This window comes from Diabrotica virgifera, chromosome 3, assembly GCF_917563875.1.
Source record: "Diabrotica virgifera virgifera chromosome 3, PGI_DIABVI_V3a".
Lineage (NCBI taxonomy): Eukaryota > Metazoa > Arthropoda > Insecta > Coleoptera > Chrysomelidae > Diabrotica > Diabrotica virgifera.
This window is the reverse complement of record NC_065445.1, coordinates 142,930,692-142,955,529: the sequence shown is the minus strand read 5'-3', so window position 1 is coordinate 142,955,529 and position 24,838 is coordinate 142,930,692. Positions and strand designations below refer to the sequence as shown.

Genomic DNA, 24,838 nt, shown 5'->3' with positions numbered 1-24,838 from the left:
TTGAGTTATCATTTTTAATCGTAGCTTGGCCCGTTCTTCCACTGATTGTTCACATTCTTCATCAAACCATCCTTTTTGTTTTTTCTTTGTGTTGTCATTGGTGCTGGAAATATTTGCTGCTTCTTTAATTACATCTTTTAATGTTCCCCACATGCATTCTGCATTCCTTTCATGCACTATGCTCTCTAATTTGTTGTTAATAATTTGTTCATACAACGTTTGCTCACATTCTGTCTGTAATCTGTTTTGTTTCTTTTGTATTTTAATCTCTTTTTGTTTCGAAGAGTTGGTACTGTTTCATCCATATTTTGACCAAATATCTGAGTCTGAGTCCATATCGAGTCCTCCATATGTTCTCACCTTTGTTATGCAGTGTTCTTCGTTTTTTTCAATTAAAACATGGTCGATCTGGTTGACTGTACGGCCATCTGGAGATTTCCATGTTCCCTTATAAATGTCCTTTCGTTGGTGGTACATACTTTTTTATTATAAGTCCCTTTTCTTTGGCAAAATCTACCAGGAAATATCCATTTTCGTTAGTCTCTGGATGTAAACTGTGCTTGCCTGTAGTGGGCATTAATATTTCTTCTCTGGCTATTTTGGCATTAACGTCTTCATATCATACCTGGGTATAGCCTCATATACTTCATCTAATTTGCTATAAAATTGCTCTTTCAGATCTATTCTTTTTTCCTCCGAGGGTGCATGCATATTAACAAGTGTTATTTTTTGGTCTTTACCTTTTAATCTGAGAGTGCACAACCTGTCCGAAATTGCTTTCGGACAGGTTGTTCGAAACAAATTCTTTCAATTTTTTACTTATTACAAAACCTGTACCCAGCAATCTGTTACTGCCTCAGCTATTGAAAAATATATAGTCGTCCATTTCCTGGCTACCCTGCCCCAATTGTTTTGTCTCTTGTAGAGCTACTAGATCAAACTTACATTTCCTAACTTCGTTTATTAAATGCTTCAGCTTTCCTTCCTAATAGGATCCTCTTATATTCCAAGTTGCTGCTTTTACCATTTCTTCTGTTATTTTATCAATTTGTTTTTTGCTTTCCTTTTTTCGTGTCTGTGTTCCCTGCGGTGTCGTCTTTGTCGATTCATCTTGACTGCATCTGATTCTAGTTTTTTGAGATGTCTTCTTTTATTTTTTTCCAATTGCCCGCTTTCTTGGTTCCATTTCCATAGTTCATTGTTTACTATTAATCTCTGGTACCCTATTTTTGTGATTTTTCCTTTGTTTCGCTGCTCTCTATCCATTATTCTAATTTTGGCTTGTATTTCCCTTTCGTCTTTTGTTAGATCATCATTTACATATATTTTGTCCCTTAGCTGGTTAAGCTTCATTTTATTTTGCATTACTTTTGACTTTTCGTATTTATTATCCAACTCTACTAGACATGCTGTCTCCCAGCTTTCTTGCATCGTTTACCCCTTACTTTAACTCCCATTTCCTTGTCTATGAAACTTTCTACTTTATTCTTTAGTATATTGGAATTATCCGTGTCAATTGGAAGTCCTTGAATCACAATGTTTCTTTCTCGTTTTTCTTTTTCTCCTTCTAATTTTTGTAATCTTATATTCGTATTACGTAATTGGTTTTGCAGCTGATTTATCTCTTTAATCGCTTTTTCATTAGCTACTTTTAGTTCTCCCATTTTTCTTCTATACTCCTTTTGTTCTTCTTTGAGCTCTTTTAGTTTTTCAGTTAGCATATTCATGGTTTCCGCCTGCTTTTTCTGTTGATTTTTTATTTCCTTTGTATCCTCAACCAGTCCTTGTAGCAAATCCACCATTTGGGCTAGCATTTCTGGGTTTGAACCATCCCGTTTTTTTGGTGATCTATAGGTTTTTTTTTGTAATTTTTTGATACATCATCCCAAGTTCCTGCTTTTCTTTTTCCTCCCTCTGAATATGTATCATCTGAGTCTGTCATATTTATAAGATTTCACAAAATTTAAACGCAGAATAAAAGATTACTAATCCATTAAATTATTACTGAGGGTCGAAAGTCCCTGAAAACTTCTATAATTTTTATTTTAAGTTACAGGGATGAAAGTAAAAGAGAAAATTTAGTGTGATTTTTAATTGCAAATATTTCATTCAAAAGAAACCTCTTATTTATTCTAATGGACTTTCGCCCTCGGTAATAACGTAATCTTTCATTCTTCATTTACATTTTTCAAAAATACTTATTAGTTTTTTCAGGATTCGAAAAAAATGAATACATTAAAACACATTGAAAATTTTGACAAGCGACATTTTGCATCTTAATGGAAAGATTTTTATGTTTCCTGAAAAATTTACATGTTGTGACATGTGTTGTTTTCGAAATGACTGATTCAATTAGATTCCCTTAGCTTTTATTCCATTTAAAGCCATAGCAATTTTTTTTATTGCTCTGATGCTATTATTTTAACTAAATTCATTTGTTAAACAATTCATCTTCCATTCTGGATGTTGGCGATCAGCATGGCTATCCTAACTTTGCTCCCTGCTACTCAGAATAGTCTGGTTGTAGATGTATTGAAACACCTTTGTGTATCACTTTCTCAAGATTTAAACTTTAACTCAGAAGTCAAAATATTCTTCTTCTCCCTGGTCCTGTCTTTCCAAATCCCTTGCTGTGAATTAGTTGCAACAAGCCATATCTCTGTTGATTCCTCATAACATGTTCTTAAAATACTTTTATAACACCACATCTCGAAGGCCTCGAGAAGAAATTCATGTTTTATAAACTTTTTCATGTGGTATATATGTTTGTTATAATTTACTATGTATAATATTCAGGTGGGAAACTATCTACGCCTCTTTCGAGGTTCTCTCTATAAGAAATATCCTGGAATGTTCAGGAGATCAATTACAAATGAAGAACGGAAAAGGTTAATTGAACTTGGTCTAAGTCAACATGTTCTAGCTAGTAGCGTATCACTACTGAGAGCAGCTGAAGTAGATGATATCATCGAAGGGAATGACGAAAAGTAATTTAAATCTAAGAGTACTAATAAATAATTGCCTAAAATGATCTATTTTCAGATATAAAGCCGTATCTGTCCATACTTCAGAACCACCAATGCCTAGAGAAAGTAAATCGAAGAAAAATTTGCAATGGGTGCCATCTTTGCCAAATTCCAGTCATTTAGATGCAGTTCCTCAAGCTACTCCTATTAATAGGAACAGAGTAGCATCAAAAAAGGTATATAATAATAATAGCGTTCCTTTTTGGTACTAGTGCAGGCAGGTAACAGCCAGTGTTATTCTTTAACCACTTATCATTCTTGGTTTTAAGACTCATTTGAGCTCAGCTTATGCAACTTCCAGGCTGCACAAGCAAATCATGTGTATTGTAATGTTAGGTTTGGCATAGGCCTATAAGACTTTCTAAATAAAACAAATTCGTAAATATTATCCTTTTAAAAAATATATTAATGTGACTAATTTTGAATCTATTAGGTGAGGACATTCCCATTATGTTTTGATGACACAGATCCACAAGTAAACATTGAAAATTCTTGTCAGCAAGAAATACTTGTTCCTATTAGACTTGATATGGAAATTGAAGGACAAAAACTCAGAGATACTTTTACATGGAATAAAAATGGTAGGCAAATATTTAAAATAGAAAAAGGTGTTTATTGTTTTTACAATTGAGTCCACGAATCTTTACACGCGCGTCATTAATACCTGGTGAGATAAAACACATACTTTTTATCTAGCACCATTCTCTTCCACTCATGAAACTAAACACATGTTATTTTTATGAACGCTCTAGACTCAGTACATTGAAAAGGGATAGGTACAAAAAAAGACGTTTGGGGATGTTTTCAAATTTTGAGTACCATTTGTGACGTTTCTGGTGTGTTTATTTTTGTGGCTGTCAGTCTGTTGAATTTTGTCGAATTTTTGCATTTTGAAGTTTTTGTAGTACACAAACAGTTTTTTTAACAACTAATTTTATATTGCAGTTTGAAATTTTATGGTTTATTACATTTATTTTACAACATACAAGGCTAACATCATTCATACAGTGAAGGAAGTGTTTAAGTTTCCGCCAAAGTGAATAAAATGGCAAAAGGAAAATATGTTATTGAGTTTTTTTATAAATTGAATATTTATTTATTAATATTGTTTATTGTTAATAAACGGGGCAAGCCCATTGACAAAAAATATACAATTAAGCAACATTTATAAAAATTACAAACAAATACTAAATAAAATACAAAATCATAAAATAAATATGTATATAGAATTACAATTAAATTTAACGCTTCAGAGATTGTTTAAAGGCACTTAAGGACAAGTTAAAAAAATCTGTCTCATGAGGCAACCGATTAGCATGAGCAATAAGTCTGACCAGACCTATATTCACAGAATGATTACAAATTACATTCACGAAGGACACGGGAAGGAATGTGGAAACAAACCAATTGAAACAGTTCAGGTGAATGTATAATTCCGTTAACCAATTTAAAAACGAAGATGAGATCGAAATTAACTCGTCTAGTAGACAAAGGATCCAGTTCTAAGTATCTCATCATATCAGAATATGAATAAGGTCTGTGTAATTTAAAGGGACAGTGCATAAAGAATCGTCTTTGCACTCTCTCCAACTTTTGAACAGAGGATTGGACAAGGGGAGACCAGATTATAGTGGAATTTTCAAGTTGAGATCGGACCAGAGAACAGTATAAAATTCTCAGCGAAGAAATGTTATGAAAATCCCTTGTATGCCTCTTAATAAACCCTAGTGCCTGAGAGCCTTATTACAAATAAAATCAATATGCAAATTAAAGGATGTCTCTGAAAAATGACACCAAGATCCTTGATGCTAGTGACTCTCTCAATCAAAAAACCATCCAAATTGTAATCAAAATCTATCATTTCCACTGATCGATGAACCTGGATAACCTGTTGGATGGACTAATCTGTTATTATCACACCAATTCGCAAATAAGTCGAGAGATTTCTGTAGCCTAGCACAATCAGTGTTATGGACAAACTTCTGATAGAATGGACTGTAATATATTATATTAAAAACTTCTTGTATTCAGCTAAAAAATTAATTACAAATTGTTAAAAAATGTGATTTTATATTATGACAATCAATCTAATAATTTTAATGACAATCTGACAAATATATGTTGTGTATTTTTGATGCTTGTTTTTTCCCGTCATTGAGCAAGGGCGGAACTGTCTATCCAATAATAAATAATACTTTTCGTCCATACTCCCCGCCTTGAACAGCTCCAAGACCGTTCAAACACAAATCACCTAAGTTAATGAGGAACACTAGAAACAAGTCTCAGCTAATGGTAATGGACAAATTTTAGTTATTCCTCGTTTATAAAGTCCATGAGCGGTTTTAACAGTTACCACTCGAATTTCACCATCATCACCAGGGTGAACAGACACTATTCTTCCTAACTGCCACTGACAAGTGGGCAAATTGTCAGATTTTAAGAGCACTAAAGATCCGACTTGAATGGTGGAAGTACTACTTCTCCATTTATGACGTTGTTGGAGATCATTCAGGTAAATCTTTGACCATTGCTTCCAAAAGTCTTGCAACAATTTCTGAATCAGTTGGAATCTGGACAATTGGTTTATTTTTATCTCTCCTTGAAACGTATGATCAGGGACAGCGGTCATCGGTCTTCCGATTAAAAAATGTGAGGGAGTTAAAGGAGTGTAATCGTTAGGATCAGATGATAGAGCATATAAAGGACGTGAATTCAAAGTGCCTTCAATCTGAATTAAAAATGTACAGAATTCTTCATAAGTTAGAAGGGTTTGACCAATAATACGAGATAAATGATATTTTACCCCTTTTATATTACTTTCCCATAATCCCCCGAAATTTGGAGTACTAGGAGGAATGAAATGCCATATAATATTCTGAGCTGCGCAAGAGGTGACAATTTCATCCTCTGATTTTCTAATGAAATCATACAAAATTTTTAGTTCATTTTTGGCACCTACAAAACTTGTACCGTTATCTGAATACAGATGCCCGGGTTTACCGCGTCTAAAAACAAATCTTCTAAGGCCTGCCATGAAAGCTTCAGATGTCAAAGAACTAATTAATTCTAAATGTACTGCTTTCGTGGCGAAGCAAATAAATAAACATATGTACGCTTTATACGTTTTACATCCGCGACCTTTTCTATCCTTTAATGTAACTGGCCCTGCGTAATCTAATCCAGTTATGAAAAAAGGTTGTGATATATTAACACGATGTTCTGGCAAATCAGCCATAATCGTAGAACCAGGTTTGGGTTTAAACCGATAGCATCTAATGCAATTCCTTACAACTGTTTTAGCTAGGGACATTCCCGCAATTATCCAAAATTTTTGACGAACTGTCGCTAACAAGAGTTGTGGACCTGCATGTTGAAGTTGCACATGCTGATGTCTCAATATTAGTTTGCTTAAAACATGAATCTTATCTAATAGTAAGGGATGTTTCCCATCATAATTCCTAGAAGATTTTCTAAGACGTCCTCCTACTCTCAATAATCCAGTTTCATCTAGAAAAGGCGTTAAAGGTAATAATCTACTCTTTGACGAAAGGTCTTTACCGTTATTTAATAATGAAATTTCTTCAACAAAACTTTCTGTCTGAGCTAATCTAACAAGAAAAACCTCTGAATCAGTAAATTCGATTGCTGAAATCGGGCCATACCTTCTACTATTAGACTTTGACTTTGAATTATTAACAAATCTTCTACAATAAGCCATAATTCTAATTAATTTGTTCAGATTCGAGTATTTATAAAAAAGTGAATTAAAATCATTTTTTATAGAAACTAATGCCTTAGATTTCTTTCTCATTTCAGGAAGGTTTGATATATCAAGTAAATCATAGAACTTAGTTTTATCAAAATCTGTTGATAAAAATTGAGGGCCATTAAACCAGAGCTTACAGTGAGCTAATTGGTCTGGCAAAATTCCTCTACTACCAATATCTGCAGGATTCTCAGACGAGCTAACATAATTCCAATTTTCAATTGTAGTACATCTTTGAATTTCTGCAACACGGTTTCCAACAAAAACTTGAAGGTTTGCTGGGTCATTATTGAGCCAATGCAAAACAATTTGTGAATCACACCAATAATATGGAGTGTACTGAAAAGTAACAGAATCTGAAACAGATTTCATAAGTTGGACCAATAATAAGCTACCACACAATTCTAATCGAGGAATAGTCAATATTTTGACTGGGGCGACCTTAGTCTTAGCACATAACAAATGAACATTTATAGAACCTTGTGAATCAATGCATCGAGTATAAATTGTTGCACAATATGCGTATTGTGAAGCATCACTAAATCCATGTAATTCTATTATTTTAGGTTTATTACTCAGAACGCACCGTGGAATTCTTAAATCATTTAAGTGACATAACTTAGACTGGAACTTTTTCCATTTATCACACAAATCAGAGGGGACTTCGGAATCCCAATCAAGTTTTAACGACCAAAGAGATTGAATCATAATTTTTACTAGGATTATACAACAACTGGCTAAACCTAAGGGATCATAAATTTTTGCGATTGCAGAAAGCATTGTGCGCTTCGTTATTTTTGATAAAAGATCAGGGTTTTCAACATGAAAACTGAAAATATCTAACTTACTAGACCATTGAATACCAAGAGTTTTAATACACTCGTGATCTCCTAAATTAAGTACTTTTAAAGGATCGGAATAATCTTTAAAGTGATCTAATACCAATTGGCTGTTTGAAGACCATTTCCTTAAATTAAAACAAGCTGACTTCAATATTTTGACCACTTCATCACATCTTTTAATAGCTTCAGCCTCACTTGAAAATCCAGTAATGAGATCGTCAACATAAAAATCTCTCAGAATAATTTCACTTGCTTCAGGAAACTTGATTTTATTATCAAATGACAATTGCTGGATACACCTAATGGCTAGATATGGCGCACTGGTAGTGCCATATGTTACGGTTTTTAAATTATAAATTGAAATTGGCTGAGAAGGACTATTCCTCCAGACAATTTTTTGCATTCTTCTGTCATCGGGATGAACAAGTATCATCCTATACATTTTGCTGATGTCGGAAACAACAACAACTGCATGTTGTCTAAATCTAATCAAAATACTCAAAATATTATTTTGAATTGCTGGTCCTGAATATTGGATATCATTCAATGACTTCCCATTAGTCGATGGGGCAGAACCATTAAAAACAACACGGAGTTTGGTTGTCAGGCTTTCATTTTTGATAACACCATGATGTGGTAAAAAATAATTAGGTTCTGTGGTGCCTTCCGCATCTAAATTATAATCAATTGACATGTGATCTAAATCTAAATATTCTTTCATGAAATTTAAATAACCATTTTTAAGTTCGGGACATTTCTTAAATCTATCCTCTAAATACAATAATCTTTTAACAGCCAATTGTTTAGAATCGCCTAGGACAGAAGGATGTTCCTTCCAGGGAATTTTAACAATAAATTGACCAGTTTCTGATCGAGAAAATGAATTTTTAAAATGATTTTCAACATAAACATCATCCTTTGAATAAGAAATATGAGACTTTGGCTCTTCAACAGACCAAAATTTCTCTAATTGTAAATCATCAATATGATTTTTTGTTGGATATGGAACTTTACCAACCACAATATAACCAAAAACAGTATTTTGGAGGGAGGGTAAATTCTTTCCAAGATCTATGCGACCATCTAACATTATATCCCAAAACAAACTAGCATCAAGTAACATATCTACCTTACTGCTTACATTAAATGAATCATCTGCCAAAGTTATATTAGGGGGTATTGAGAAATTTGAGACATTAAAAGTATAAGTTGGCAAATTCTCAGTAATCTGTTGCACCACTATGCAATGTAAATTTGACTTAAAATTGTTTAATATAGAACCAATTTTTAATTGACATTTTTTATTTAAAGATGAAACGGAATTATTAATTTCTGAAACACAAATATTTGCTCTATTTGTGTCTAAATCGAGTTTACTTAGAAAATCCTCTGTAATAAAACATGATTGGCTCCCTGAATCTAGGATTACTCGTGCGATATGAGTATTTCCGTATCTATCATATACTCTAACTTTAGCAGTACTCAACAGTACATAATCATTATTTGAACAATTATTTTTTAAAACAATCTCATTTCTATTAACATTATTTTCTGAAGTATTAGTTGACAACTTAACTTTATTTGGTTCATTCTCGGAATCATTGTTCGGGTTGAAATTAATTGAACTGTTTTCTTTAACATGAATATCAGATGGTTTATTTTCATGTAAAAGAGAACTGTGTTTGGCTTTACATATCTTACAACCGAACGATTTACATTGTTTGTAGGAATGTCCGGTACATAAACAATTTCGGCATAAATTTAATTGTTTTATTTTATCCCATCTTTGGGCTACTGAAAGTTTAAGAAATTCTTCACATAGGTAAATCAAATGATTTTGTTTACAAAAATTACAACTTCTGCTTTTACTAGTTAGCAGAGATCTAGAGCGTTTATCTTGGTAATTAGATTTATAATCCGGTTTTGTCACATTGCTTAACTCTATAGTTTCCAAAAAATCAGCACGATTCTTCAAGAATTCAAGAAATTCGTTTAAACTTGGCAAAGAATTATCTATTTTTCTTTTTTCCCATTCCCTAGAACTAAATTTATCCAATTTACCACTTACCAAATACACCATAATAGCATCCCAATGTTCAGTCGGTAGTTGAAGTGATTTTAAAGCGAATAAATGCTTTTTAACTGAATCTATCATGCTTCTAAGACCTAATGCAGATTCTTTATTTAAATTTTCAATCTCAAAAAGAGCTTTTAAATGATTGTTTACTAACATCCGAGAGTTGTCAAATCTGTTGCATAGAGTCTGCCATGCAGAATTGTAATTTTGTGCAGAAAAATCTAAACTTTGTATAATTTTCAATGCATCACCTTTTAAACTCGCACGTAAATAATGATATTTTTGAATATCTGCCAATACTTTATTATTATGAATTAACCCTTCAAAAGTATCTTTAAACTCAATCCACGTCAAATAGTCTCCATGAAAGACAGGTAACTGAATAGGAGGTAATTTGACACCTTCTAATCCACTATATTCATGATTTATATCTAACCTTTTCGACTCTGAACTGGATGAATCGGAACATTTTCTTTTTAAAATCGTTCTTGCTTTAGACAAAGTTTTTGAAAATATAGTATCTAATCGTTGTCTTTTCGCATACTCTTGCTGAATATCTTGATCCTGACAATTTAATTCAATTGACATTTGGATTTCATCAAATTCCGTAACTAAACTTTCAGTTCTTTCAGTATTCCATTCTATTTGCGAAAAATGGTCTTCGCTTAAATCATTAATCGCGATATTTGTCATCGACTCTATAAATTTAATAAAATTGTTTAATCTTTGTTCAATTATATCTCTTTTGCGATATAATTGACGAAAATCAGAAGCTTTCATAGGCATTTTTAGCTTTATATTAATCAAAATACGTAGCAAATAATATTATTTAACTGTACGAACTCAAAAATCAACGCTAATCAATCAACTAATAAAAGTCAAATCTAAATCTGTCTTTTATCTAATAATCAAACTTAGCCGAATATTGGCTATGGTCCTATAATCATTTATATTTAAATAAATCCAATAATAATAGCAATATCTACTAATAATAATCAGAAATCGTATAGCATTCCACAAACTAATACTCCAAATCAACTCAAATACATATTTGCATACACACAAAGGTGTACAAATCAATCTAATAAGTAATTATTTTTTAGCTAAATAAAATTATAGGTTATAAATCAACTATTCAATGCGCAAAATCAAAATTTTTAATTGAACCCCAAAATCCTCAAAAATCTAATAATTTATTGGCACTTTGTTGAAAGGAAATAAACATGAAGGATAAACAAAGAACAATCAAGATAATAAATGGAAAAACCTCACATTTAATTCAATCGGCAGAGCGGATCCAATCTGGCTGAATCATAAATTCTTCAAAAACCAATAATCTTCATACCCATCTGGATCTATTAGACCATTGTCTCAATCATCGGGTTCGATCGGACACAATTTTATGCTTCTCGGGCTCGAAGGTACCAAATGTTATGGACAAACTTCTGATAGAATGGACTGTAATATATTATATTAAAAACTTCTTGTATTCAGCTAAAAAATTAATTACAAATTGTTAAAAAATGTGATTTTATATTATGACAATCAATCTAATAATTTTAATGACAATCTGACAAATATATGTTGTGTATTTTTGATGCTTGTTTTTTCCCGTCATTGAGCAAGGGCGGAACTGTCTATCCAATAATAAATAATACTTTTCGTCCAATCAGAGTAATCCCGAACAGAACAAAACAACTTTATGTCATCGGCATATGCCAACACTTCGCAGTCAGTCAATGATTTAATAGCATTGTCAATAAAAACTGCAAACGATAAAGGTCCCAAGTGGGACCCCTGAGGCACTCCTGAGAGTGGAAAATACTCATTAGAAGTGAAACCATTCAGTTTGACACATAAAGACCTGTCCCGCAAGTAAGTTTTCAACCAGCAAAGAAGTTTACCACTCACACCAAAACATTCCAGTTTATGCAATAAAAGGCAATATCTACCTTGTCGAACGCTTTGGACAGATCAGTATAAATGGAATCCACCTGCAAACCGTCCACGAAAGCATTTACAATATGATCCGTGTAAAGAAGAAGGTTGGTCGAAATAGAACGGCCAGGCAGAAAACCATGTTGAGCAGTATGTAGTTGATTTTTCAAATTATCCGTCAAGAAATCAGTTACCAGGGCTTCAAAAATTTTAGGAATGGCAGAAAGAATTGTTATTGAACGATAATTACAAACAAATGACTTATCGCCAGATTTGTGAATGGGTTTCACATAGGCTTTCTTATAACTGTGATGGAAAATGGCCCTCTGCCAAGGATCTGTTAAAAATAAGCCATAATGGTCTACACAAAGAAAATGAACAATTCCTTAAAAACAAGTTCGATATCATATCAGGGCCAGGGCCTTTACTAGTATCAAGATTATCCAAGCAGTCCAAAACTTTAGTTATTTTAACAGTAAAAGAATGAATAAGGCAGCGATTGCTATCAGCTGGATCAACCCAGTCATCAGTGTAAGATGTGAAAGTATTATAGGCAGTGCTGAAGAAGGTGGCAAAAGCATGAACAATTGACTGAGGCTCACCATAGACAGAATCATTCAACTTCATACAACCAGGAATATCAAAATTACTCCGCATAGAATTAACCAACCTCCAAAACGGTTTTATATTTTCATTAAGTAATTCCTCAGTACTTTTAACAAACTCCTGTAATCAATGATATTAAAAGAATCTTATTATACAATATTTATTTATTTATTAAACAATAATTATTGTTTTTTTATGTTTATCCTTATTATGTAATATTGTCTCCATGTGAAAGTTCATTAAGTAGATTTTGCAGGGAGGTAATAAGAATAGAATTGTATAAAAGTTTATATTGAAAAAATAAAAAAAAAATATACAAAAAAATATGTATACAAAAAAAATGTATAAAAAAAATTAAATCTTATTAAAAAAAAAATTAAATAAATAAATAAAAAAAGTATAATAAATTATAAAAAAATAAAAAAGAGAAAAAAAAAATTAAAAACACAAAGAGGGTGTAAACCTCCGCGGGGTTGATCCGGGTTGAAGCCTTATCGCTGTGTAAAAAAAACATATATTTATTAGCATTTAGTATTAGTATTTAGTATTAGCATGTAGTTTTTTTTTGTCGATTTAATTATTTGTAAATTAATTTAAGTTGGTTAGGGCCATGAATGAGGAGTATACCTACTGGTCAATTAAATGTTTCCACTTCTACATATGTATGTATGTATGTGCGTGCATAAGTATTATATGTGCGAACATGTACCTAATGTATTATGTAATGCAATATATTATATTTGTAATATTGTAGCAAACAGTAATTTATTATCTATCGTGGCTGAATGGATCAAGTAATCCAAAGCCAATAAGGAAGAAAAAAAAAAGAATCTATTAAGCTACTTCAAATGTAGCTGTAATTATGCACCAAAATTTTAAAGCAAAACCTGCATTTTGACATTCTATTTATTTGATAACGTCAAATTTTATACTAGGTATATAACACGTGATCAGAGCAGTAGTCACTTTCTGACACTTGCTGTTGCGTTTAGTAAATGATGACGCACGGGTAAAGAACCCTGGACTCAACAATATGTATTAAGTTGAGTTACAAACAAAAAAAAAACTCAAAATATATATTATGATATTTGAAAATTAGGCACTTGTTATGATTTATTTTATGAACTACATATTTTTATGTTTCATGTCTTGTTAATAGGTTTCTTGGACATCCCAGACTTCTTTTGAAACTATCCATAAAAAGTCACTAATCGCTTGATGACATCTTTTCTAACAGTCTTTTCTTTTTCTGTCGTTGCAAAATACCTAGAACACCCTTTTTGAAAATAAATTGGTCCTAAGGTCTTTTTCATGTGTTATAATAATGCGTAACTTTTGTCCTAGAGAAACAAGATTTTTGTCTTTAGTCTATGATTAAGCAACTCGGAAGACTCCTTTGAAATATTTAAATAGTTTGTCTGAAGAAATTTCAACTTATCTGGTAATATAGGCAAGTTACTAAATATCATACTGTTACCAGTAACATTCATTAGACAAGAAAAATTTCATATAATCGAATGAACTATCTTTTAGTAAAGTCGTCCCAGGAACGCAACTCATAAATATTGGCGATATCATTTTAAAGTCTTCTACTTTAAAATGTATAATATACGTCTGAATTGCCAATATAAATGAGTCAGATTAAATAAATTATTAGAAGATTTTTTTTTACTTAGCAACAACATTCTTGTTTATTCTAGTAGTATTTTGTATTTTGACAACGAAACCCGATTTGGGCTTCGAAACGTTAATACAATTATTTTTTTCAATTTAATTGTGGCTTATTTCCCATCTAAATAGTTAATCAAAAAAAGAAATAATACAATGATTTTTGGTTCCCTCCCTTTGGTACCATTTGACTCCTAAATTTCAAACATTTTCTTCATACTTTTATCCACTGGTGTAGATGCTCAATACACGTTTTCCACACAATATACAATGACCAACTTTTAACTTGATCTCCTAAATGAATAGGTACTAAAGGGGACCATGTATGCATTTTCATAAACTCTCTGTTTTCTATTATTATTCGCCACATATATAGCAAAAATCATCTGAATAATTAACATTCATTCATCCATCCAGCCTCAAATGTCCACTGCTGAACGTAGGCCTCCTCCCCTCGTTTGCAACCCCATCTATCCTGCGCCGCTCTCATCCAGTTTTTATTTAGCTTTCTTAAGTCGTCAGTCCATCTTGTAGGCGGTCGAAAGACGATTCTCTTGGTCTCCATTCCAATAACCTCTTTGTCCATCGGCCATCAGTCATTCTGGCTATGTGTCCTGCCCATCTCCACTTCAACCTGGCTAGCCTTTCGATGACGTCAGTCACCCTGATTTCTTAGTTTTTGATTTTGTCTCGCAGAGTTATTCCTAACATTGACCGCTCCATTCTTCTCTGCGCGACTCTTAGTTTGGTAGCCGAGGCTTTAGTTATGGTAAGTGTTTCTGATCCTTATGTTAAGACTGGGAGGACGCACTGATCAAATACCGTTCTCTTTAGGCATGTGGGCAACTCACTTTTAAAAGTTTCTCTCAGTTTTCCAAATGCTGCCCACCCATGACGATTCTTCTCTTCAGTCGATGAGTCTGGTTATCCCTGCCAATCGTAATTCCATGTCCCAGGTATTTATGTCTATCTACGAGTTCTATTTCTTTCCCACCAATACTGATGTTCTGGTTGGGTACCAAACTTGTCATTATTTTTGTTTTCGAGATGTTTATATTTAAACCTACATTTTCTGTAGCCACAACGAGTTCCTGTACCATCTCTCTTGCCATACCTAGATCCTCAGCTACTATGACTTTATCATCGGCCAAACGGAAGTTGTTTAGGTATTCTCCATCTATTTTTATTTCCTTTGTCATCCAATCCAAACTCTTGAAAGCATGTTCTAAGACTGTATTAAAAAGTTAGGCAAAAGACATTGGGTATCCTTGTCTAACCCCCCCCCCCCCCACCCCCCACCATGGATAATTAACACAATTACCTAAAAGTCATGATTTTTATAACACTAAAATACACTCATGCAAGACAAACTTGCATTAAAAAGTAGATATCATTATACACTGCGGTGCAAAAAAACGATCCACTAAAAATTTGGTCATTTTTGAAGTTTCAAATTTTCTAAACCTGTTGTTGGATTTAAGTGATTTTTTTACCAGGTTATAGCCTTATTCATTGACAATATCGCTGTAATAATATTGTTGCTAGACAGTCAAACTGTCATTGTATACCGGGTGTACGAATCAAACTGTGTCTTTTTCTCAAAGTTCGCATCACCCTGTGGACTATTCTAGCATTTATAAAATACTGAAATTAAAACCTAACTATAGCCTCAGGTTTTCTTAACATTTTGTCTTTCGATTCATTCGCTTATATTGGATAATGAAAAAGTTAGGTATTTTAACAACTGGCCATGTTCGTCATCAGTACAGGGTGTTTCTAAATAAGTGTGGAGGGTTTCTACTTTAGGGGGTAATTTTACATGAGAAAATAATCACAATTTGCTTTATAATCATAATGTCCGCAAACGCTTCGATTCCGAGATACGGGATGTTTAATATTTTTTTACAAACTGACGGTTTATTTATTGCTTTAAGGGGGGAGGAATATGGTTTGAAATCAACATATCAAGCACATTTTTGTGAATTTTTTTCGAAGCTATGGTAGAATTATTTTATTTTTAAATTAAACAAATATATTAAGTACAATTCAAAGAATATTTAAGAAAAAATTCAATCCAAAATATTGAAAAATAAGCCATTGGTGACAAATTTTGACAGGCAGCTCAAAAAATAATGGATTTTGCGATGGTGGACATTAGAACTCATCACTGGATCATACGAAACAAAAAATTCAAAAAGATTTAATTAGCATATGAGTTTCACCAGGTTACAACGTCGAGTTTTTTTATTTATAATGATTTTTGAATTTTTGGTATCACTCAGAAGTCAAAAATACGAAATTTTTGATAAAAATTTTGTGAAAGCACAACAGATTTAATATTGTTGAACAAAAAATAAGCACAAAACGAAAAATATCTCGACGTTGTCACCTCACGAAATGTCTAACGAAAATTTATGCAAAATTTCAGGTAGATCGATCAAGTAGTTTTTCAGTTACAATGTCCACCGCATTTGAAAAAGCAGTTTTGAGAAAAATGCGTTTAAAGTTTTGACAACTGCATCTTCATCTTCTTATTTGTCTGCCAAATCTTAAAGTGATGAACATTGAAATATGTTTTTTGAATTGCGGAGTAATCTACAAAAGGGAAGGCGAACAGTTGTTTAACGTTTCTCACTACGGTCAAGTGTGCTGGCGCGAAGCCGCGGCAAAGCGGGTCGAAGGTCGAAGGATCAATCTGAAATTTTCAGAGAGTATTCTTGAATGTATGCATTTTTATTTGAAATAATAAAAAAAATTAAAATATTTCAAACCATACCCCCCCTCCCCCTTAAAACCAGTTGAGATATGCAAATCATTTTTGATGTGTGTTAAGACGAAGTTATTGCACATTTTTTGACATACAATTAAGAATTTTATTTTCACCATTGCCGCGCAAACGGGTATTATGAGCCATAATATTACCCGTACGCACGCCAATGATGAATATAAAATTCTTAATTGTATGTCAAAAAATGTGCAATAACTACGTCTTAAAACCCACCAAATTTGATTTGCATATCTCAACTGGTTTTAAAGCAATAAATAAATTGTCAGTTTGTAAAAAAATATTGAACATCCCGTATCTCGGAAACGAAGCGTTTGCGGACATTATGATTATAAAGCAAACTGTCATTATTTTCATGTGTAAAATTACCCCTTAAAGTTTGCCGCACTTATTTCAAAAAAACCCTGTACTGATGACGAACATGGCCAGTTGTTAAAGTACCTAACTTTTTTATTATCCAACATAAGCGAATGAATCGAAAGACAAAATGTTAAGAAAACCTGAGGCTATAGTTAGGTTTTAATTTCAGTATTTTATAAGTACTAGAATAGTCCACAAGGTGATGCGAACTTTGAGAAGAACACACAGTTTGATTCGTACACTCAGTATACAATGACGGTTTGACTGTCTAGCAACAATATTATTACAGCCATATTGTCAATGAATAAGGCTATAACGTGGTAAAAAAATCACTTAAATCGGACAACAGGTTTAGAAATTTCGAAACTTCAAAAATTTTTCGAAAAATTTCGAAACCAAATTTTTAGTGGATCGATTTTTTTCCATCGCAGTGTATATACTTGACCGAACAGAAGCCGTTAGATAATTAAATGAAGTCTAGGAAGTGGGATTGGATCATCCAAATTTCATAAAAATAGCTCCTGTATTGCAAAGACTGCCATAGAGTCGAACCCTCAAGAAAAAATAAAACTAGGATGCCCAGCACAAACGTAAAGAAGACCAATTATGAACGAGATTAGAGGTACTTATCCATCTTTTTCCTGAAGAAGTTACACAAAGTTGCAGCGAAACATCGAGATGAACCTAGAAGTGAATCATTCAAATAAGACACAGTGCAAGACTTAGGTTTCATTGAATGTCATCTTTGAGTAACATTATTCTCATTGCTACTGCTAAAGATGAGTTAGCTCTAATATTTTTTTCAATAAGCTATTACAAAAGTACATTTTTGTGTTGATTTTAGAGAGTTTGATTTCTCCCGAACAATTTGCGGAAGTCCTTTGTGATGATCTCGATTTAAACCCATTGACGTTTGTGCCTGCCATAGCTCAAGCAATCAGACAGCAGCTGGAAGCTTTTCCAAACGAACCGCCAAGTATACTGGAAGAGAATTGTGACCAGAGAGTAATTATCAAGCTGAACATACATGTAGGAAATACTTCATTAGTTGATCAGGTAAATATTTATATTTTTATTTTCAAACTAAAAAAGATCAGCTGACCAAAATATATGAAAAAATTTTTGTTGTACCTAATCCTAATTTAAATTTGTTCAAATAGTCCGTTCTTTAACGGTAAAATATTGCAAAACCTCTAAATTTTAAAGAACCGCTTGGATTGACATGAAATTTGGCATACACATAGCTAACAAGTCAAAGAAAAAAAGTGATATTGTGCCGATATGTGCTTTTGCCATGGGGGTGGTTTTCACCCCCTCTTGGGGGTGAAAAAATATTCTTCCAAAGTAAGTCGGGAAATGGATAAACTGGCTAATTTTAAGTAACTTTTGTTCTATAGAGTTTTTTCACTAAGTCAATACTTTTGGAGTTATTTGGCAGTGAAAATGTTCATTTTTTCAACAAAATAACCACGCTTTTAGACGGTGTTTCGCAAATAACTCAAATAGTAAGTATTTTGTCAAAAAAACATTCTTAGCAAAAATATAGCCTGTAAAAATTAAAAAAAAAATGGTATATATATCACGTCTCTATACCTAGTAGAAGCAGAGTTATAGCCAATGAAAAATAGGTTCATATTCGTCAAATTCCAAATGCAATACTTTAACGTGAAATAACCAAAAATGAAGCACATTTGGGGAAAAACTCATTACAACTTATTTAAAGTGTTTAAAAAAAGCTTCATTTTTGTTTTATAAAAAAAATTTCTAGCATCAAAAGTAAACAAGTTACGCTCAAAATAAAGTTAGCCCCTTTTGATTTTGGTAAAAAAATCGAGAAAATCGCCCCCTAATTAGTATCTTAAATGAACTTAATCGTTACGACTTCACAATTTTCTTGACGCGTGTATGTATTGTTTATATGATCTGTATGTTTCATCGGTTCAAAGTCCTTATTTTTGAAAGGGCTGTAGTTAAAAGGGGTTTAACGAGTCACTGATCACGAATGTATGCAAATTTGGAAACACCAAATCTTAATCAATTTTTGTCTAACAGAAAAACAAAAAAATACATGATATTCAGAAAAGCAATGCTGACTTTTTTTGTTTTTCGAGATTTTTGGTATCTCTAACAATTTTTAAGTTATTTTGAAAAAAAAAAGCATATTTTTTAAAATTAAAATTTTTAAAAATTTTAAGTACTTTGAAACCAAATTTTTTCAAAAATAAGCACTTTGAATCGATAAAACTTACAGATCATATAGACACAACATAAAAGTAAAATAATTTGTGGAGCGGTAATTATTTATTTCATTTAAGTTGCTAATTAGGGGGTGGTCTTCCCGATTTTTTTTTGCCAAAACAAAAGTGACCAACTTTATTTTGAGCGTAACTCGCTTAAATTTAATGCTAGAAACTTTTTGTAAAAACATAAATAAAGCTTTTTTTAAACACTTTAAAAAAGTTATAATGGGTTTTCCCCAAAAAGTGCTTAATTTTTTGGATATTTCACGTCGAAATATTCCATTTGAAATTTGGTGAATATGAATCTATTTTTCATTGGTTATAACTCTGGTTCTACGAGATCCAGAGACCTAACGCGTACACCATTTTTTGTAATTTTATATAGGCTATATTTTTGGTAAGAACGTTTTTTTCGACAAAATACTTACGTTTTGAGTTATTTGTGAAAAACCGTCTAAAAATGTGGTTATTTTGTTGAAAAATGAACATATTCACTAGCAAATAACTCGAAAAGTCTTGACTTGGCGAAAAAGCTCTATAGAACAAAAGTTACTTAAAATTAGTCAGTTTACCCATTTCCGGACTTAATTAGGACATATATTTTTTCATCCCCAAGAGGGGGTGAAAGTCAGCCCCAGGGCAAAAGCACACATCGGCACAATATCACTTTTTTTCTTTAACATGCAAGCTATACGTATGCCAAATTTCATGTCAATACAAGCGGTTCTTTAAAATTTAGAGCAAATACCGTAAAAAAATGGACTAAAATAAACTATAGCCCGATCAAAGAACAATCTGACCAAAAAAAAATAAAGGAAGGATGAACATTTGGGAATAGGTAGTTGAAATTGTCTTATTAATAATATAATAATATGTAATAATCTATTGTCTAATATTAAGAAAAAGTTTACAATTCTACATACCCTCCATTTTACAGAAATATATAATCTCGGGGGTGAAAAATATACATTCAAAATAAGTACGGAATTCTTTAAAATGCCTAATTCTAAACAACTTTTGTCCTATAGAGTTTTTTCACTAAGTCAATACTTTTCGAGTTATTTGCGAGTGAATATTATTATGTTCATTTTTAACAAAGAAAAATATGTTTTTGGACGGTTTTTCGCAAATAACTAAAAAAGTAGGTATTTTATCGAAAAAAATCTTAGCAAAAATATGGCTTATAAAAAAGTGAAAGAAATGGTGTATGAATGAAGTCTTTAGACCTAGTGTAAGCAGAGTTGTAGCTAATAAAAAGTAAGTTCTTTTTTGGAGGGTATTCCTCTCCGGTTTTGTAAAATGGAGGGGATGTAGAATTGTAAACTTCTTCTTATATAATAATAGACACTTTCAACTACGTATTCCCAAATTTTCATCTTTCCTTTATTTTCTTTGAGGTTTTCGTTAAAGTTTTGTGTTCTTTGATCGGGCTACTAGTAAAATACCAAATACTTAGAATGTGTGATGTAGTTAGACGAAGCTGGAAATATTAATTTTGGAAATATGTTCTAAGAAATTAAGATTTAAGTATCTAGGATCGTAGTTTGTCTCGTATAACAAAGTAAACCAGGAGATCAGAAATAATTATTGCGGGGAATAAGTTTAACTTTGCCAATGTAAAGCTACTGAAGTCCGTACTGCTGATCAGAGGAACTGAAATTAATGTGTTCAATACTTTAATAAGATCAGTTGTCCCCTTGCTAATGAATCCTGGTGAATAAAAAATGCAGATGAGTCCTCCCTTCTAATTTTTAAAGAAAATGAATTGAAAAGTCTACATATGGCTGAAGGAAGGTCTTTCGTGGAGAATTAGAATTACTTTTCAAATTAATAGGGGAAGAAATAGTTAGGTTTATAAAGTCGAGTAGATAGGTGTGGCTTAGACCCATGGAAAGATATTCCTCAGAGAATATTTTTGTACAAAAAAAATAAAAGGGAAGTTCAACCAGGATTTTATCCCTAATGCCTTTTGTGTACTGAAAATGTGATATGAGATAACCAAAAAGAGAAGGGGCATTTAGAGTTAACCGTTCTTTTTTCTGAAAATCGAATTTTTCGCAACTTTTAAAAGGTCAAATTTTTCCTTTCCACGACCTGTTGTTAAGCCTTTTTACGGACACTTACCTAACATTACATGTATGTCATAATTAACACCCTTAGGACACCAGTAGCCCTTATGAATTTTCTTTACAAAAGAAAATTTAATTTTTACCAGATTTTCCTAGGAAACCGCAGTTTTCACATACATATTTTACTCTCCTTGATTTCACCTTTCAGTACTCTCAAAGGCACAGAGGATAAAATCGTGCCTTGAAGTTCTATCGAAATCCGTCAGTCTTTTCGCTCCGGAAAAAGTTTTTTTGCGGCTTTTGGATCATTCTGAACAAAAAAAAGTTTTTACTGACGTTTCTCTAAGATGCCGTTTTCGAGTTATAAACGATTTAAGTTATGAAAAAACGCAAAAAGTGCAATTTTCAACTCCGAAAAACAATATGAAAAAAGGAAAATTTTGATGTTGTCAAAGGTCACAAATATTCTTCGAATATCCATTAATAAAATCCTGAAGCATTTTACCCAACTAAAAATTTTACGTAAATTTTTTATTGGATAATGAACTCTTTGTTACTATCTATTGAGTTCCCCACAAAATTACATTATAGCACATGTGGTTGCAAGCAAAGCTATAATAAACGTTCATTAATGCCGAAATGGGTAGTGTTTCTTTAATTCTAGATATAGCATAAAAAGCTTTATTTAATTTCATGTTCACTGAATTCACTTGCTCTGACCATTTGAGATTACTACAATAAATGCAAACACCCAAAAACTTTGAAAAGTAAGTGGAAGATAATTTATTGTTTCTCTCATGGATAGTTAAGATATAGTCATCGGTAGATAAGTTGTATGACTGAAAATAAATGATTTCTGTCTTGTCAATATTTAATATTATTCCGTTAGTATTACACCAGCATATAAAGCAGTCAACAACAGTCTTCATTACCATTTTTAATTTCTCAACTGTACGTGCGGAGACTATTAACGAGGTATCATCGGCACATATTGATATTTATCATAAGTGCCCTTATGTGATCTGGTAATAAAAATTAGAAATAATAATGGTCCAAGCAAGGATCTCTGTGGTACCCCTTTGTAGTGTATGGATCTGCGCTTGATTCTTTAATTTTAACAACACTCTTCCTGTCACTTAAGAAATTTAATACCCATACTAGAAATATCCCTCTAAAACCAACATTATATAATTTATTGGGAATAAATGTTATGTCTGAGCAGTCAAAAGTTTGTGATAAATCAAAAAAAGAATGTGTGTACTTTGTACGCACGTAAGAAGTTATACTTCTATTATATGATTTAAACGAAATTAATATACTTTTCATTTATATTTTGTTTAAATATTAAACTAATTTATACTTACTACTTCTCAAACATTTTTATTAGAACAGTGCCAAAAATTAAAATAATAAAAGAATAAAACACACACAAACACATTAAACAAGCCACAAATGATGTCTGAACATTAATTGTCGAATTTTTTTTTAACTAAATACGTATTTTCTGAAAATACAATTATATAATAAATATACTTACAATCATAAAATGTATTAAAAAAAACAAAAAAGAAAGTTTCTATTGGGACTCGAACCAGCGCTGATAAGAGCGGTTGGTATTGGAATTCATTGGCCTTCTCCGCTTAGCCACGGACACTATATGTCATTATTTACGAAGATCGACTAACTAAACGGATTAAACTTGTGATATTTTGATATTTTGAAAATTGATCAAATTATTTTAATTTTGAATTGAAATGATTTAGAATTGAAAAAATACAACAAAACATAGAGTAAAAAAACAATATATTAGGTGAATATTGATAGAAATTTTGATGGTAATCAAATTATATAAATAAAAGTATTACATACTATGTATTTTGGCAGATCAAATAGGTAGGTTTATACTCGTGCTACATTAACAATTATTACGTACCTGTTGCTTTTAAAAACTGTTTAAAAGTCACTACAATATTATAAACTTTTTTGTTTCTGTCCTCACAACAATAAAACTAATATATTATACATTTGTTTACCTTTACCTTTACCTCCAAACCACAGCTGCCATATCGGATAATTTTTGACATGTCATTTGAACATCCAATCAGAACAAAGTTATAATGCGCATGCGCCGGGCTGATAGGTTTTAACATATAAAAAAAATCACTCTCTATCGCCGGTAAAGAAGTATAACTTCAAAAATAGTCCTGCCACGTGTTTTCTACTATCTAATTCATCATAAATACGCTCAAATAAGCTGCATGCGGCTGTGAGTGTCGACTTTTTTTGTCTAAATCCGTGTTGGTTTGGAGTTAATAAATTGTATTCTTCTATAAAATTTAAAATTCTCTTGTATACAACTTTCTCTATTACTTTGGAAATTACGCTAAGGACAGATCTTCTTCTTTAAGTTCCATCTTCTATCGAAGGTTGGAAATCATCATGGCAATGTGGACCCTGTTGACTGCCGCTCTAAATAGCTTTGCACTACTGTATTCGAACAATTACCTTAAGTTCTTAAGCCAGGATGTTCTTCATCTTCCCACATTTCGCTTTCCTCGGATTTTACCTTGCATAATAAGTTGTAATAATGAGTATTTTTGCCTTCTATCACATGTCCCTCATAAGGACAGACACTGGTCTATAATTTGAAATATCGTAAGGGTCATTCTTTTTGGAGCTTTGAATAACTTTTGCCATTTTAAATATAGTTGGAAATACAAGAAGTAGAATAAAATAAACAATTTTTATGTTGCTGAAACATTACATGTGTATTCATGTTATTTTTTAGGTGGAATGGGATATGAGTGAAAAACAAAATAACGCCGAAGAGTTCGCTCTCAAATTATGTTCCGAGCTGGGTCTAGGAGGGGAATTCGTAACAGCCATAGCATACTCTATCCGTGGTCAACTCTCGTGGCATCAGAGGACTTACGCTTTCAGTGAAGCTCCGCTTCCGACAGTTGAAGTTCCGTTCAGAACTCCCAGCGAGTCAGATCAATGGGCGCCGTTTTTGGAAACTTTAACAGATGCCGAAATGGAGAAAAAGATAAGAGATCAAGACAGGAATACCCGAAGGATCCGGAGATTGGCGAATACAACGCCGGGTTGGTAGAAAAAGTAGATCTTTTTAGTTTGGTAGTTTTTATTTATTTGTGAGTAGGAAACCTGGCGACATATATTTAATGTGGATTTTATTGGAGTATCTGAACCTTGTGTTTTTGAGTAATGTTGGCAATATACATAGATGTGTAAGATATTTTATAATTTTTCACAGAATATCGTAATTTTGTTGAAATATAAATCTCCAATTTACTACTTCTATATTATAAAACACAAAGCACTGCTTTTACTCTAACCATCTTAAGATGATATTATCAAACAATGTACATTGTGTTATTATTCCTTATGCAAAACTATAGTAATGTGATAAGAAGCAGTAAATAATTTATTATTGGGACTTA

At 32.2% G+C, this 24,838-nt stretch overlaps 1 protein-coding gene across 3 annotated transcripts in view; it reads left to right on the top strand.

Moving 5' to 3' along the window:
* Positions 1–24,838, top strand: part of LOC114333437 (SWI/SNF-related matrix-associated actin-dependent regulator of chromatin subfamily B member 1-A) — a 48,759-nt gene that overhangs the window by 6,974 nt on the left and 16,947 nt on the right. For 2 of the 3 annotated variants that reach the window (XM_028283305.2, XM_028283307.2), the window contains exons 2-6: positions 2,797–2,987; positions 3,043–3,202; positions 3,460–3,607; positions 17,913–18,124; positions 24,166–24,481. In XM_028283305.2, coding sequence (XP_028139106.1) covers positions 2,797–2,987; positions 3,043–3,202; positions 3,460–3,607; positions 17,913–18,124; positions 24,166–24,481 — 1,027 coding nt within the window. Of the gene's footprint in view, positions 1–2,796; positions 2,988–3,042; positions 3,203–3,459; positions 3,608–17,912; positions 18,125–24,165; positions 24,490–24,838 lie in introns of those variants that run through there. The other variant, XM_028283306.2, reaches the window with a different exon arrangement.